This window comes from Lepisosteus platostomus, chromosome 18 (assembly GCF_059453375.1).
Source record: "Lepisosteus platostomus isolate fLepPlt1 chromosome 18, fLepPlt1.hap1, whole genome shotgun sequence".
In the NCBI taxonomy this organism is placed as follows: Eukaryota; Metazoa; Chordata; class Actinopteri; order Semionotiformes; family Lepisosteidae; genus Lepisosteus; species Lepisosteus platostomus.
In genome coordinates, this window is record NC_142628.1 from 9,033,558 (window position 1) to 9,047,081 (window position 13,524).

A 13,524-nucleotide genomic window follows, 5' to 3' on the forward strand; every position below is an offset into this window, starting at 1 on the left:
CCTCCTTCAGTCGTTTTTCTTAAGCAGTTGAAATTAATTACTGTAATTCCTTCCTTCAAGCATTTAAATACTTGTATAACTTAATAAGATAATCCAGAGTAAAGTAGCTCTTTTGAATGTTACACCAGGCCACTGCTGCATCTTGTAAAAACCCTCACCGGACATAGAAAATGAAAATATATGAAAAACATTACACATTGTATCAAAATTAACAACTTTAACCAATTTACTTGAAATATTGGACGTGGCATCATTTGTTATAGCACATAATTTAATATATGTATATAATTAAGATTTAAAGGAATAATGATTATATATTCCAGTGACACTAGAGATATCCAATATTGTACTCAACTAGGTTAGTCATAATCAGAATGTGGCAGCGAAAATCCCAATCTAATAATCCTCATATCAAATTACCATTTAAGGGCCAAAACCACCCAGAAATCTGCTCCCTTTAACTGTTTTTATGTTTGTTAGCACATGCTTTATATTATATAAATCATATAACTATGTTTTCAAACATTGTTTTTCAAACACATATTTGGATACTGTTAGGATCATAAATACAAATTAGAATATCAACACAACAAACATCAAATTGAAAACTCCTTCAATAGAGGAAGGAATAAGTTACTTAGTAATGCACTTTGAAAATACAAAACCGAAAAAAATATTAAATATTTTCATTCGGCGTTTTCACATCATTGTTTATTTACAAAATGTTAAGATACGTTTTCAATAATAATCCTCATGAGTCACATGAATGACACACTGAGTCAGGAGTAATGGTGAGGGGCTCTGGGTTCACAACTATTTACTTTTTGTAATATAAATTCTTTGTCTAGCATAACTTTACAAAGCTGTGTTTATTTCTGAAGTGCATTAGTACACATCCATAATTTAACTCGTGCATGATCAAGTTAATTACCTGAATCAAACAACATTTTAAAGTCTGGATTACAAATGTTTCAGTTTTCACACATCTATGTTCACAGAAAGCGAACATCTGTATTTAAAATGTACTGTACATCTCAGCAGAACAGAAAACTGCAGAATAGCAGAGCTGATAACCAATTAAAATTACGTAGCGATCCCACATTACCTCAACGCGCAGGACCGCCTGCCCACCACAGTGTACCAGCCAGTCAACTCGGGGAATCGCAGTATCTGGTTCCAGTAACGACGGGCTTTCGTTGTAGAATAAGTTAGATGTGGTAAGTTGTGGATACACACCAGGTAATCTACAGGAAAAACTCAGGTAAACCAGTTCACCTTGTGCAGAATCTACTCCCGGACAGGTATGGCATATTATTACTACTCTAGATAGTTAATCTCTAGATAAATGTGATAAATTGAAAATTAAGTGAGAAAAGGGACATGTGCTTTTTCTGTAAATTTCCTTTTTAATGCAGTTATCTATGGGTGTATATTCCATTGATTTTATATGCAAGAACTTAGAAAAGAGAACTAAATAGGATTTGAAAGAACTATAGGGCTATATTGATTAAGTGTATTGTCTTAACGGTACAGTGGACGTTAGAAGAGTTAAAGGGATATTTTGTTTCCGGGTTTCATCAGGCAGAGCAATTGTTTGGCGGGGGGGGGCGAACCGCAACATTCATGAGAATCGGAGGAGCTTGCCTCGCTGACACGTCTGGTTCAAGAAGCAGAATGATGCAGTTTGCGGCGTTCATTCTCTGCGTAGCTCTTATCAATGGCAGTGCGTTGTCCACCACCTTCAAGTCGGACATCACGCCGGCCCTGCAGGCGGGTCTGGCGCAGGGACATGCCAGTCTGAACGACATGTTCAGGGAGGTGGAAGAACTGATGGAGGACACGCAGCACAAACTGGAAGAGGCGGTGTACCAGGTGCGGTCGAAAACAATTCTAGTGCGGTGTTTGAATACCACATTGCCCCTTGTGACAACAAGCTCGTTATATTCACTTTTTTTTCTCAAGGTTAATTTCAGCTATTATTGTCATGACTTGAGTGCCAAAAATACATTTTAAACGACTACAGTACTAAGATGTATATGCACGACTTCTTAATAAAATTTAATTTCACACATCGAAATAAGTAAAAGGCACTCAGGAGCAAAAATTACTGCAGAACTGGTCTGAAATGTATGAAGACGTATGACTTGCATTAGGTAACAACAAACTTTTCTTCTAAGCAGGCGAGACGCACTTCAACCATTTGGAATATTTTCTTTGTTAAATCAGAATGGTTTTAGTAATATTTATCCTAATTTTTTTTAAATGTGGTTTAGTACATAACAATACCCTGAGACATGGCAGAGGAAGTATGTAATTGATTTATCTAACAACAATACCACCAAAGACTAATGATGGCTCTGTTTTTGTAGATGGATAATGAGACTGCTAAATCATTAATTAACATGGATGACCTGCCTCTAAATTACCATGATGAAAGCAAAACAGAGAAGAAAGTTGGAAATACATCTGTGCACACGTTTCAGAAGATTGATAAGGTACTGCTGAGTGCTGTTTGCCTTTATTAGATTAATCTTTGCGAATCCTTGCATCTGTGATTGGCCATCAAAAAAAAAACATTCTGAATTAGTGTTTTCTTTATATTGTGATGCAATTTAGTTTGAATCTCTCATTATTGCACTTGATTGAATGCATTGCAAATTTAACAAAGCCAAAGAGAAGACTGTAAGAATTCGTAGAAATGTTTTCTGTGGCACCACAGAGTTGCTTCTCACGTAAATGTATCCTCTGTTGGAGCACAGTGCTAGCAGTCATTTTATTTTTTTTAGCTTTTAGAAGCGCTCATGCTTACTCCTTACTCCTTTAGTTCTCATGTATTTGAGACTTGCAGGAGTCTGTTTGGGCAAAGTGAGGATTACAGTGAATGATAGGATTCTATTATTATCCAAGCTCCCTAACCTTCCCCCCCCAAGCCTGGTTTTATCGTAATAACTACTGTAGCACACTTTTCTGTTACAGGTAACGGACAATAAAACCGGAGCTACTTTCTTCTCGAAAACTGTGATAAAGTCAAGCAGCAAGGAAAATCAAATTGATCGTGTGAGTGACTTCATATTCTTAAATGTCACATAATAAAAAAATTTCAGAATTAGGTTCTACTGTAATTCAAATTCTGATTCTTTAAAATAGTTGAAGTATAACCTTCATTTTGTATCTTGGATTAGTTGTTACATTACCATTACTAAATCAAATAATAATTTAAAAAAATGGAGTTTCAGGCTTATGTTTACCCTGTAAAAGCTGAATGTGCTTTGAGTGTCTGTAGCATATGTTCTTGTTAAATGATGACAGGAAGAGCTAGCTAGAACAGATAAACAAGATTCTTTGCCATTAATGCGTTTAAGTCACTATCTGCCTTCTTGAATATTCTGGAAACTTCCAGTTTGCAAATTTAATTGCAGGACTATTGCAGAATAAATTTGACTGTTTTTCTGAGAGTGGTTAAACCTGTTGGAGTTGGGTAGACCTGTTTTCCTGTGTCTATCAGTCTAAAAAGTAAAAAAAACAATATACAGTAGGCCTCTGTACCAAAATTTAAATGAATTATGCCTCACTGTGTTAGTGTATAAACATTTCTCAGATGGTAATGCTAATTACATTCGATTAATGTTTTTTTATGTTATGTTTCAGTCTAAAAACAAGTGTCATGTTCTCTGAAAAATATATAAGATATATATTGTGTGGTTCCACTGTTTTTGAAACATCACCACACCAATGTTAGCTTTCGGATAAATCAGATCTTTATGAATAACTGAATGTGGATCTTGATCACAGATGCTGTTTAAATTTAAAGATACTGTAGCTGGTGAGAGATACTGTATTATCACTTGTGCATTTGTAGTTATTGCAGATTAGATTTGTGTTATTGCATTGTGGTTAAACACTTGACAAAACCTGACAAAAGCTCTTCAGTAATGAAGCCAGTAATTCATCCTGCATTATGTTGCCAAAAATCCTAACTTTAAGCAGAACAATATTAATATCTCTCCCTAGAGCAGACTGTGGAAGGCCATGAGCACCTCAAATTATTAAGAGTGGCATCTCTTTTATCTGGTGGTGCGTTAGTCTCTAATTATAACCTTATTGATTTTTGATTACTTGATTGCCTTACTTGATCTTAGAAATGCTGGATTTACTTTTCTATCCACACAATCCATATTAGCCTTGACAGTGAAGTCCACTTTCCTCCATGCCTGAACCGGCAGATAGACTGAGGTGCAGACGTTGCTGGTTTGAGTCTGGGTCGGGTCCTCGGTCAAGCAGGATCCAATGCGCAGTTCTGCGCCAGAGATGGATGAGGTCACGCAGTCCCTGGAACAGCATGCCAAGGATGTGGTGTCCCCGGCTGGCGCTCTGTCACCTGTAGAGACTGTGGGACTCGGGGCAGGGGGCTGACAGCTCTGACTCCAGAACAGAGTCCTCACACTCTAAAAACTCTAAAACTGAGTTAATGAACAATTTGTGATTAAAAAGCAAAAGCCAAGAATATCATCATCAATGAATTAGAAAAACTAAAGTAATGACCTCTGGTCATCAGAGCAATGGAGCATTGAAGTGGTTTGATTTTATGTTGCCAGAGTTTGTTCTTCACTGCTTTTTGTTGACGATGGCATTCCATTTAACATGTCAGGTTCTATAGCTAAGCTGTCTTGGATTTCCACTTTAACCATCCCCAATAATATCTTTTATGTCATTTTGTTAATTGCAGCATTAATATTACATAGTTTTTGTGAACAATGAAAGGTCAGCGGAGAATACAGACAGCTCTTTTTTGTGTTGCAAAACAAACATTGGTATGTTTACAGCTTAATTGCATTCCTTATCTTTTTAAATATCCTTTTTATTCATTTAATATCCTCTCTATTTTATTTGTTTGAAGCAGGGTGGTTTTTCCACATTCTAAAGTGGTAAATCAACTAGTCAAAAAGAGTAAATAATATTTCCTTTTCCACATAAGGAAGTGAAGTGTTAAAAATATGTTAGATGTTTCATCCGGTAACCATGTCACTGTTTACTCGGATTGTGAAATCCGCTTTGGAGGTGGTGAGGTGGTGACTTTTATTGACTTTTCGTCTTATATAGGTGGCTGTGACTGTGCCAGTGTCAAAAATACGAATTGGCCAAACTCTGTCAGTTACTTTGACAACCTGATAGCAGAAAGCACAGACAGGTTGTTAGATTTAATAGTGGCTGAATGAGCTAGTGTGGACTTAATGTCCAGTGAAACTTACAGCATAGTAAGATATTGCCGTACAGGCCACGGGCACAGCAGGAAATTAATCACAATGCAAACTATGTTCTGCAAATACTGAAAATACTTTTATATTTTTGCATATTCTTTTCTTTCTACATGCAATTCTGTGCAGCATTGCATTACTTTATTTTTTGGGGGGTGTTGAAAGCATCTGTGGCTAAAGACAAAGCAAAAATTGAATTTAGGCTTAGACAGTTAAACTGTTGTGCAGAAAATCTGTAACATACTGTATTTGTATTTTGTGGAGAGAGCCTAGAATTTGTTTTCCAAACCAATTATGATATTGTTAGTATTGCTGCCTTCCTATACCCACACTTTTCAAAGACGGTTCCTGAATGCGATCAACTGCATGCATAAACTTCCTTTTTTAAAGTCTTTTTCTGATTTGTAATTTGTGATTTTTAATTTTGAAAGTGCCATGAGTAAAAATCTCAACTTAAGAACATGTTAAGAATTACAGTTGTAAAACCTTACCTATCAAATGGCATGTAACCTTATTCTAGAGGGCACCAAATCATTAGGTTTTCTTTTTTTTCCCTATGTGACACATCTTTTGACCTGATAAAATGTTCAAATGGGTGGCACAATGGCGCAGCACTTTGTGCCTGAACCTCTGGGGCCCTGGGTTTGATTGAGACTGTGGATGGGTGTCTTGTCTGCGTTTGCATGTGTTTGTGTGGGTTCACATATGGTGCTGTGACTTCCTCCCACGTCCCAGATAAATTCAGGCGAGGATTTGTTCTCAGTATGACCACTGCTGTGTACACGGCTTAGACAGAACTGCATTCATATAATGGGCTGGACAGCCTTCTTATGATTAGTTGCAACAATCAGGAGCTCAGGAGGAATGTTATAAGAGTGTTCCTCGATTGGAAACCCCTGCGGTAATTTCTGGAGTGATTGAAGGTGGGGTGGGACAGTGAAGAAAGCAGACTCTTCAACTCTCTTAATCCTTATATTAACAGAAGGTCATAGCCTGTTTATTACTGAAATTTTCATTTGCCGGTTCTACAGTACCTAGAAAATCTTCATTTTAGCATTTGTGTCCCCTTCTCGGCCAAGCCAGGCCATACTTTTTGCAACTCTTGGCGTCACAGCACTGGCAGATGGTCTGTTTTCTTATTACTATCATGAGTCACCCTTTCTTCAAAGGGAGTCTGCCAAGAGTAAAACCACATAACTGCAAAAACAAGGGACTGCTTCTCTTTGATCCAATTTTCTGTTAAAATCTAGGTCACTGCAAATCAGACTTCGCAACACAGAAAGCATATTTCTTTTGAGTTGCCTTAATACTTAATACAACTCAAATTGGCTATAGAAGGAAACGGTAAATTAATCTTTGTTGTTCCAGAAGAAAGATTAATTATACTTTTGCTTTTGTTACAAATATGTTTGCTTTTATTGTCTACATAGTGCCAAAAAGAATGACTAGAATTACAATAAGATATCTGTAGAACACAAGATATATAATATGTGAAATTGAAAGGCTGATTATCTGTTGTTGCAAAACAGCTAATATCATATAACAGAAACATGGCTATAATCAGACTTTCAAAATTATGGAAAATGCAGGACAAAAACTCTAAAAATTCCCTTTTATTTGAGAAAATGTCTGATGTCTTAAATAAAAAATACTATAGAAAAATAAGAGCATAAATAATGCTTAATAAAAGAATGCTTTTAATTACTCCTTAAGTCAATTGTCAACATTGTAATTTTCATTTAAAGTATTGACCCACTGATTTCCCATTCGTACACTACTGCATTTACTGGAGAATTTTGAGTAAAGTACTTTGTTCTCAAGTACTTTTTTGTAGAGTGCTTTGCTTATTAAAACCAGATTTTTCTAGCCAAGCAAGAAAGAGTATTATGTTTCATTTGGAAAATTATAGGAATAAAGCATAGCGTACTGTACATATGCACCAAATGCATAGGGATAAATGAAAATCCCACTTTTTTCCATGGTCAAAAACCTATCGTACGCATTTCAGGTCTCATATTTCTTTCCTAAAATGAAACTTGAGCTCAATTTTTAACTGATGAGAAATGGGAATTTCACTTTGAAGCTGAGCATTTGTTTCTGCCTTTTTTTTTGGTGAAGAATGTTTCTTTCATCCTTTCAGGGCGGGGTAGAAGGCATGCATGTGAACAAGGGGTTAAAGGAAAAGTAGCTTTGTGAATCAACAAGGTATGAGTCAGTTGAAGCTTATAAAAGCCACAAATAGCCGAAATAGTCTAGACTTAGTGTTAAAAAACGCCAGGGTAGACTGACGTCAAAATGCTGGATGCCAGTTCTTTGGTGATAAATATGTGGAGTTTGAAAGAAATGGACTAATGTCCATGGTAGTTTTGCCATTTTCATAGATCTAGGGCTGCTGGTATATTATTGTATTAATATGTTCACAGCAGGAATACTGTACTTTAGTACTGTATGATTTATAGTGTTACAGTATATAGGAGTACTAGCCGTTATCCATGTAATTAGAAACTAGGCACTTTTTAAAAAGTTAGCTTGCTGTCTAGGATTTATCCATTAGCATGTTCTTGATAAACAGAAGCCTAAGTTAAAGTCTCTGTTATTTCTTTATATAATTCATAACCCTGTTTAGTTTTTTAAGAATCATTTACAAGGTTAAACAAATTTAATAACGGTAGAGTAGTTTTATCTAAACTTTTTACATTGCTGTGCACTTTATGTAGATGGCTTCGCTAAAATTGCATAAATTGTATGACTGATTGTTGGAATTATTTGGAAGATGCAAATCTGGTCAAATATTTTCTTTAAAGGTTGTGGACTAAAATCTGATTTTTTCAAGCTCTCAAGGAATGATAGGGATGTTGGCTGTCATTCACATTGAAAACCTTGGCTTAAACTCTGAGTGGTGTGGAACTGCCAAACTCTTCTTAACTTAAACTGAAAACCCCAAAAGAATAGTCTGCAGTGTCATAATTACAGAAAGTTTCCAGATGGTTTCGTTAAAATTAAATTGGCTTTGTGAGTTCCTGACTGAGGTACCTACAGTATACTATACAGTATAGGTATTCACTCCTTTCCCATCTTTTTGGATTTTACGATTTTCGTGAATTACGAATGATGTATATTATACACTTTTTGAAAAGGAACATTTTTTTAATCAAAATTCAAACTAATCATTTTTATGGGTGAACAAAATTAAATGTTGGCAAATACTGCAAAGAAAAATCCTAAACTACAATGTGGTGATTGCATATGTATTCACCTTCTTTACTGTGGCAGGTGCATCAAAAGATTTTAATAGGTCACGCTATTAGTTGAACGGCCTTGTTCTTTGTGTAATAGTGGTTTATATCATTTCAGAATACTCCTGCCTCTGTAAGGCCCCTTCGTCAGGGAGCAAATTCCAAAGATTCAACTGTGAAGACCAAGACGTTTTAAAAAAAATCTTGGGGATAGAGATGTAGAAAAGCATTGATCAGGACATGGGTAGAAATAAACTCGAATACCCTTCATATCCCTGTGAGCACAGTGACGTTGATCATTAAGGAGTGGAAGATATACCATGCAGACACTGCAGATCAGGCTGTCCCTCCAAATTGAGTATCCAGGCCAGAAGGAAACTGGTTAGCATTGCCACTGTGAGGCCAACAGCGACTCTGGAAACCACATGAAATCCCTCATACAGTTTGCAACAAAGCATGTAAGAGATGCTGAAAATGTGCCGAAAAGCTTTGTGGTTTTGTACGCCGGACATGCAGTTGTAACTGGTTTTTTTCTTAATTCAGGGGGTTGGGGGCAAATACTCGTGAAGTCAACATGTTTTAAATTTTTAGTTTTGTAAGAGTTCAGTTTGCAAATTCAAGTTCTGGTCAGAAATATTCACTTGGGGGGGGGGAAGAAAAATGAATGTTGAATTTGTAATTCAGGAATTACAAGGAGTGAGTGCTTTTTCATGGCACTGTATAGGTGGATAGATTATGGTTTTAGAAGAGTGTGCTTTTATGGGTAGAAGCCAGAAAACAAAAGAGATTTTGCTTACACTACAGATCAAGACCCTGTTTTTATTTGAGTTTAGTGAGGGTCTAAAAGGTGGCAGAAGGGTGTGATGCTGAGAAGCTGTGTAATAACCTCTCAACCTAGAAGGCTCAGCCAGCCCTTTAATATTTTACTGGGAGCACATCTGTTGTTCCAGGAAAGGATACTGATTAATAGTAGACGGCTTTTCTTTCTCCCTGTAGGAGTGCATCATTAATGAAGATTGTGGTAGTGGGAAGTATTGCTCCTATGAGCTGCTACAGTCCAAGTGCTTACCCTGTAAGACACAGGATTCGGTACGTATTGTGACATAGTTCTTTACCATGAAGTAAATGGCTTCACATTTGGCTGCAAAGTACACATTTAATGTCTTGCTTTTAGCCACAAATCATTTCTGCTTTTCTGACAAACTTGTGCGTCTTGCCATTTTCAAGAGATTGGAAAGCTATAATCTTCTCATTTACATTCTTTTTTTATTAATTTTGAATGTTCTGAGAAGATTCCTAGTCCGTTTCTTTATTCCTTTGTGTTATTTTCTTCACAAGCTTAATCAACCGTTCTTTACTATAGGGTAGTAACAAAGATAAGGGTAGGGTTAGGACTGAACCAGATCAGTGTTGAATTCAAACGTCCTGCCACCTAAGGTTAAATCCAAAACATGTAAGGTTATTTTTTTCCCAATTGTAAATTGATTTTAAACATGTCCTCAACTCTCCAGTAAAATTGCAACTGAAAAAAAACAGGATGTGTGAGCAGAGACATCAAAAGCTTTGTTAGGATCTTTTTGGCAGGGTTTCACTGGAAATTATGTGCAAGTAAATTTGCACAGTAGACAGTACATTATGACTGACATCCAGGAAGAAATAATTTTGCCTGAAATAACAATTGTAGTCTACATACGAGGGTGGATTCTGGGTTACCATGACTCTTACCATGAACAGAGGGCTCTCTGGCAATAGATACAGGCTATGTATGTAATTGTGATTCATATTTGAAGTGTTATTTGTTTCATATTTTGTAATGTATAACTTTTATCAAAATAATATTTTACAAGGAGTGGAAGCCGGTCATTATGTAAATAATGTTTATTATTAACTGTACAAGTACACAGTATTTTCCCAATAGATATTTAATCTACAGTAGCTGCACACTAATTTAGAAAATGTTTTAAAAAAAACTCTGCATAATTAGATTTAGTGGTTGTAGAACTGAAATGCTCCCCTTTCAAATAATAAAAAAAGGCTATGCTTCATTTTTCTTTTTGAAATGGAGAAATGCACCAAAGACGAAGAATGCTGCAGCGACCAGCTCTGCGTTCTGGGACAGTGCTCAAACGGCGTAGCCAAAGGAGAGGCAGGCAGCATCTGTCAGTACCAGACGGACTGCAGCGCTGGCCTGTGCTGCACCTTCCACAAAAGTGAGGGCACCTGCGAGTCTTATTCTTCAAATTAAATCATCATTTAAATTGTTTTCTACAGTAACATCCATAATCGCAGTGAGTGCATCCCATATCTAACCTCAGATATGCTAGATATAAAAAGATGATAAATGCTCCATGACCGGTTGTTTTACATTACTTTGAATGTTTACATTTTTAGAAATGCATTACTGTAATTATAATTATTGCAGCACTTGTGCTTTGTTGGTTGCATCTTTATCGCTTTACATGTACTACTTTGGCTGTAGCCCTGTTGTTCCCCATTTGTACCCCGAAACCCGGTGAGGGGGAGCGATGCCACAGCCATGCCAATAGCCTGCTAGACTTGCTGTCCTGGGATATAGAGGCTGAAGGGCCTAGAGAGACGTGCCCATGTATCGGGGCACTCAGATGCCAGCCTCATGGGTAAGCAAATTGTTAATTCTGGAGTCGGACATTAATTAAGGTATGCATCAATCAGGAAGGTGATGCATCAATTTAATTTGCTCCTTTTGTTATGACTTGAGTGCCGATGATGACTAATGACTGGTATTGTTGACAAGATAACAAGCCATAATGGGCTGTGAAATGCATTAGTCTTAGTTGTTCAACTTCATCACTTTTAAGTGAGAAGAATGTACAATCACTCATCATACAATTGCTCCTTTTAAATACCAGCTCTTCTAAAACAATCTTTTTATTGATTGCACGGGGAAGAATAAATGTCAGCCAATTCACAATATATGTGTGAAACTGATTGATCATTGCAAATGGAACATTACCTTTTGTAATTGTAAAGATTTAAATTTTTCAGAGCGGAAAATTGTCAGAAGTTAAGAACAAGCATGTGAAACTCCTTAGCTGGGGTAGTCAATAGTCAAAAAAAAGGAGAAAAGCTTAAAACCCAGCAGATTCAGCAGAGTGTCTGTTGTAAAACATGTTTTACAATTTGCAGGTTGCAGAAGGTTTCTCATTCATTTGAATCCAGCATATAAAAACAAACACCGGGGTTATACCTCATCTTGACCGAGACTGGCTCATTAATGCGTTAAAATACATGAAATGTCAGCATACAGCTTAGAAGTTTGTGATGGGAAAGCATTTTCCATTGCTTCAATAGCTGCAGATATGGCAGTGAAAACACTCTCTGTGAAGACAGTGGGTTTAAATCGTAATGTTGGAAAAGTCTACCCTGCTCCTGAGGCTGCTCCACATGAAAATGTCATTAGAAATCCTGACTGTGATGCCGATTTGTATGTGACTGCACAGAACTAAGCAAGAGCATGGGTTAATATTTTCTATCGTTATACTTGGCAGAATTATCATGCTGTTACTGTAACTACAGAAAAGCAGCTGCTCTTTTTAAACTTGTCATTAATATAATGAAATCTGAAGCATGTATACGGTAAGCACATTAGGCCTAAGATGGAGATGCTGCCATTCATTAATTTGAGATGCACTACATTGATCAAAACCCTGTAACTATTTCACAGTAGTACAACTAAGTAATTAGTTGATTCATTTTGTGGGTAAATACAAGTACTTATTGTTTAATTGTATTCAGAGCAGAAGGAAATAATTACACAGTTTAAAATTCTGTAATTTAGGTTTAAATTTGTGTATTCAACTTTAGAGAGTATATACAGTAACAATGCTTATTGTTTCATTGTAATTACATCTACAGTAAGATAATTCTGCAATTACATTGTGATGTGGCATCTAAAATTAACATCTGCATCACATTTCATTAAGCTGTCCAAGCAATCAAGTGACATATTTTACAAGAGTGACAGGTGTTTTTTTTAATAAGCATGCAGTTCAAATACAAACGCATTAGTGACCAGCCTATTGCTCACTTTAGTCAATCATGGTTGTTATTTTTTCTTGGCAGACGGGGCTCCCTTTGTGAAAGACGCAGAAACTCTTCAAACGAAGAAAGATAATTCAGAGATAGACATTTAAATTAACCAGAAGTGCTGGAACAGGCTTCAGAATCCTGCGTAAAAATACTCTTTACAGTCTAGTCAGAAGTGATTCTGGTTAATAAAATATATACATATGCTTCATCTTTTATTCAGTTGTTCCAACTTATAAGACCAAATATTCTCATATCAGTTGTGTTTATATCCTTAGCCTAGTTCAGGGGTTTTGCTAAATTGTGGAAAAATGTCATCTTAAATTATTCTTTGTAAGATATATACTCTAAGATACAAGTTCAGGACCATCCACTTCTCTGTGTTGCTTTTCTTTAATCCATCCAAACTTATTACTTACAAATGTATGTATAAATACACATTTCAATTGTGGTTACTGAGTGCTGGTGACAGACCGATAGAAACAAACTGCTGTTACATTTGTTTACTCTGGGGGGGAAAAAGGGATACATTCTATCAAAGAAATCATTTTTTGAGGGAACCAGAAAATAATTACTTTAAAAAAATGTAATAAGGAAAGTAAACATCACCAGTGTTTCTGTACTATCCAATTGGACACTTACACAAAATCTAAAAGAATTAAAACCCACCAAAATATTAAGTGTTTTAAAGTTGATCTTTAAATCAGTGAGAATATTGTTGCCTGCATCACTTCAGTTCCATTTTTCAGTGATATACTGTACCTTGCTTGAATAGAAATTAAAAACATGAAAGATCTTAATATTTTTCTCCTATTTCTGTTGCAATAATATACTCTTGTCTGCTGCATGTGTTTGAAGGTTTCCATAATAAGGAATAATATCTGGAATGAGCTGGGATCATATAAATAGATGTAATAGTCTAAACTCAAGATTCTTTTGAATTTCAAATATGATTTCCTACTATTCTG

General features: G+C 36.1%; 1 protein-coding gene across 2 annotated transcripts; it reads left to right on the forward strand.

Moving 5' to 3' along the window:
• Positions 1–1,138: 1,138 nt before the first annotated feature.
• On the forward strand, positions 1,139–13,354 carry LOC148645603 (dickkopf-related protein 3-like). 2 transcript variants are annotated; one of them, XM_088611902.1, is made up of 8 exons: positions 1,139–1,261; positions 1,582–1,872; positions 2,370–2,495; positions 2,977–3,057; positions 9,488–9,580; positions 10,557–10,701; positions 10,971–11,127; positions 12,593–13,354. In XM_088611902.1, exons 2-8 carry the CDS (start codon positions 1,624–1,626, stop codon positions 12,642–12,644), a joined length of 903 nt encoding a protein of 300 aa, XP_088468028.1. In that variant the 5' UTR covers positions 1,139–1,261; positions 1,582–1,623; the 3' UTR covers positions 12,645–13,354. The 2 variants fall into 2 exon arrangements, with proteins under 2 accessions (XP_088468028.1, XP_088468027.1); XM_088611901.1 differs by having other exon boundaries at positions 1,144–1,301.
• The last annotated feature ends 170 nt before the right edge of the window (positions 13,355–13,524 follow it).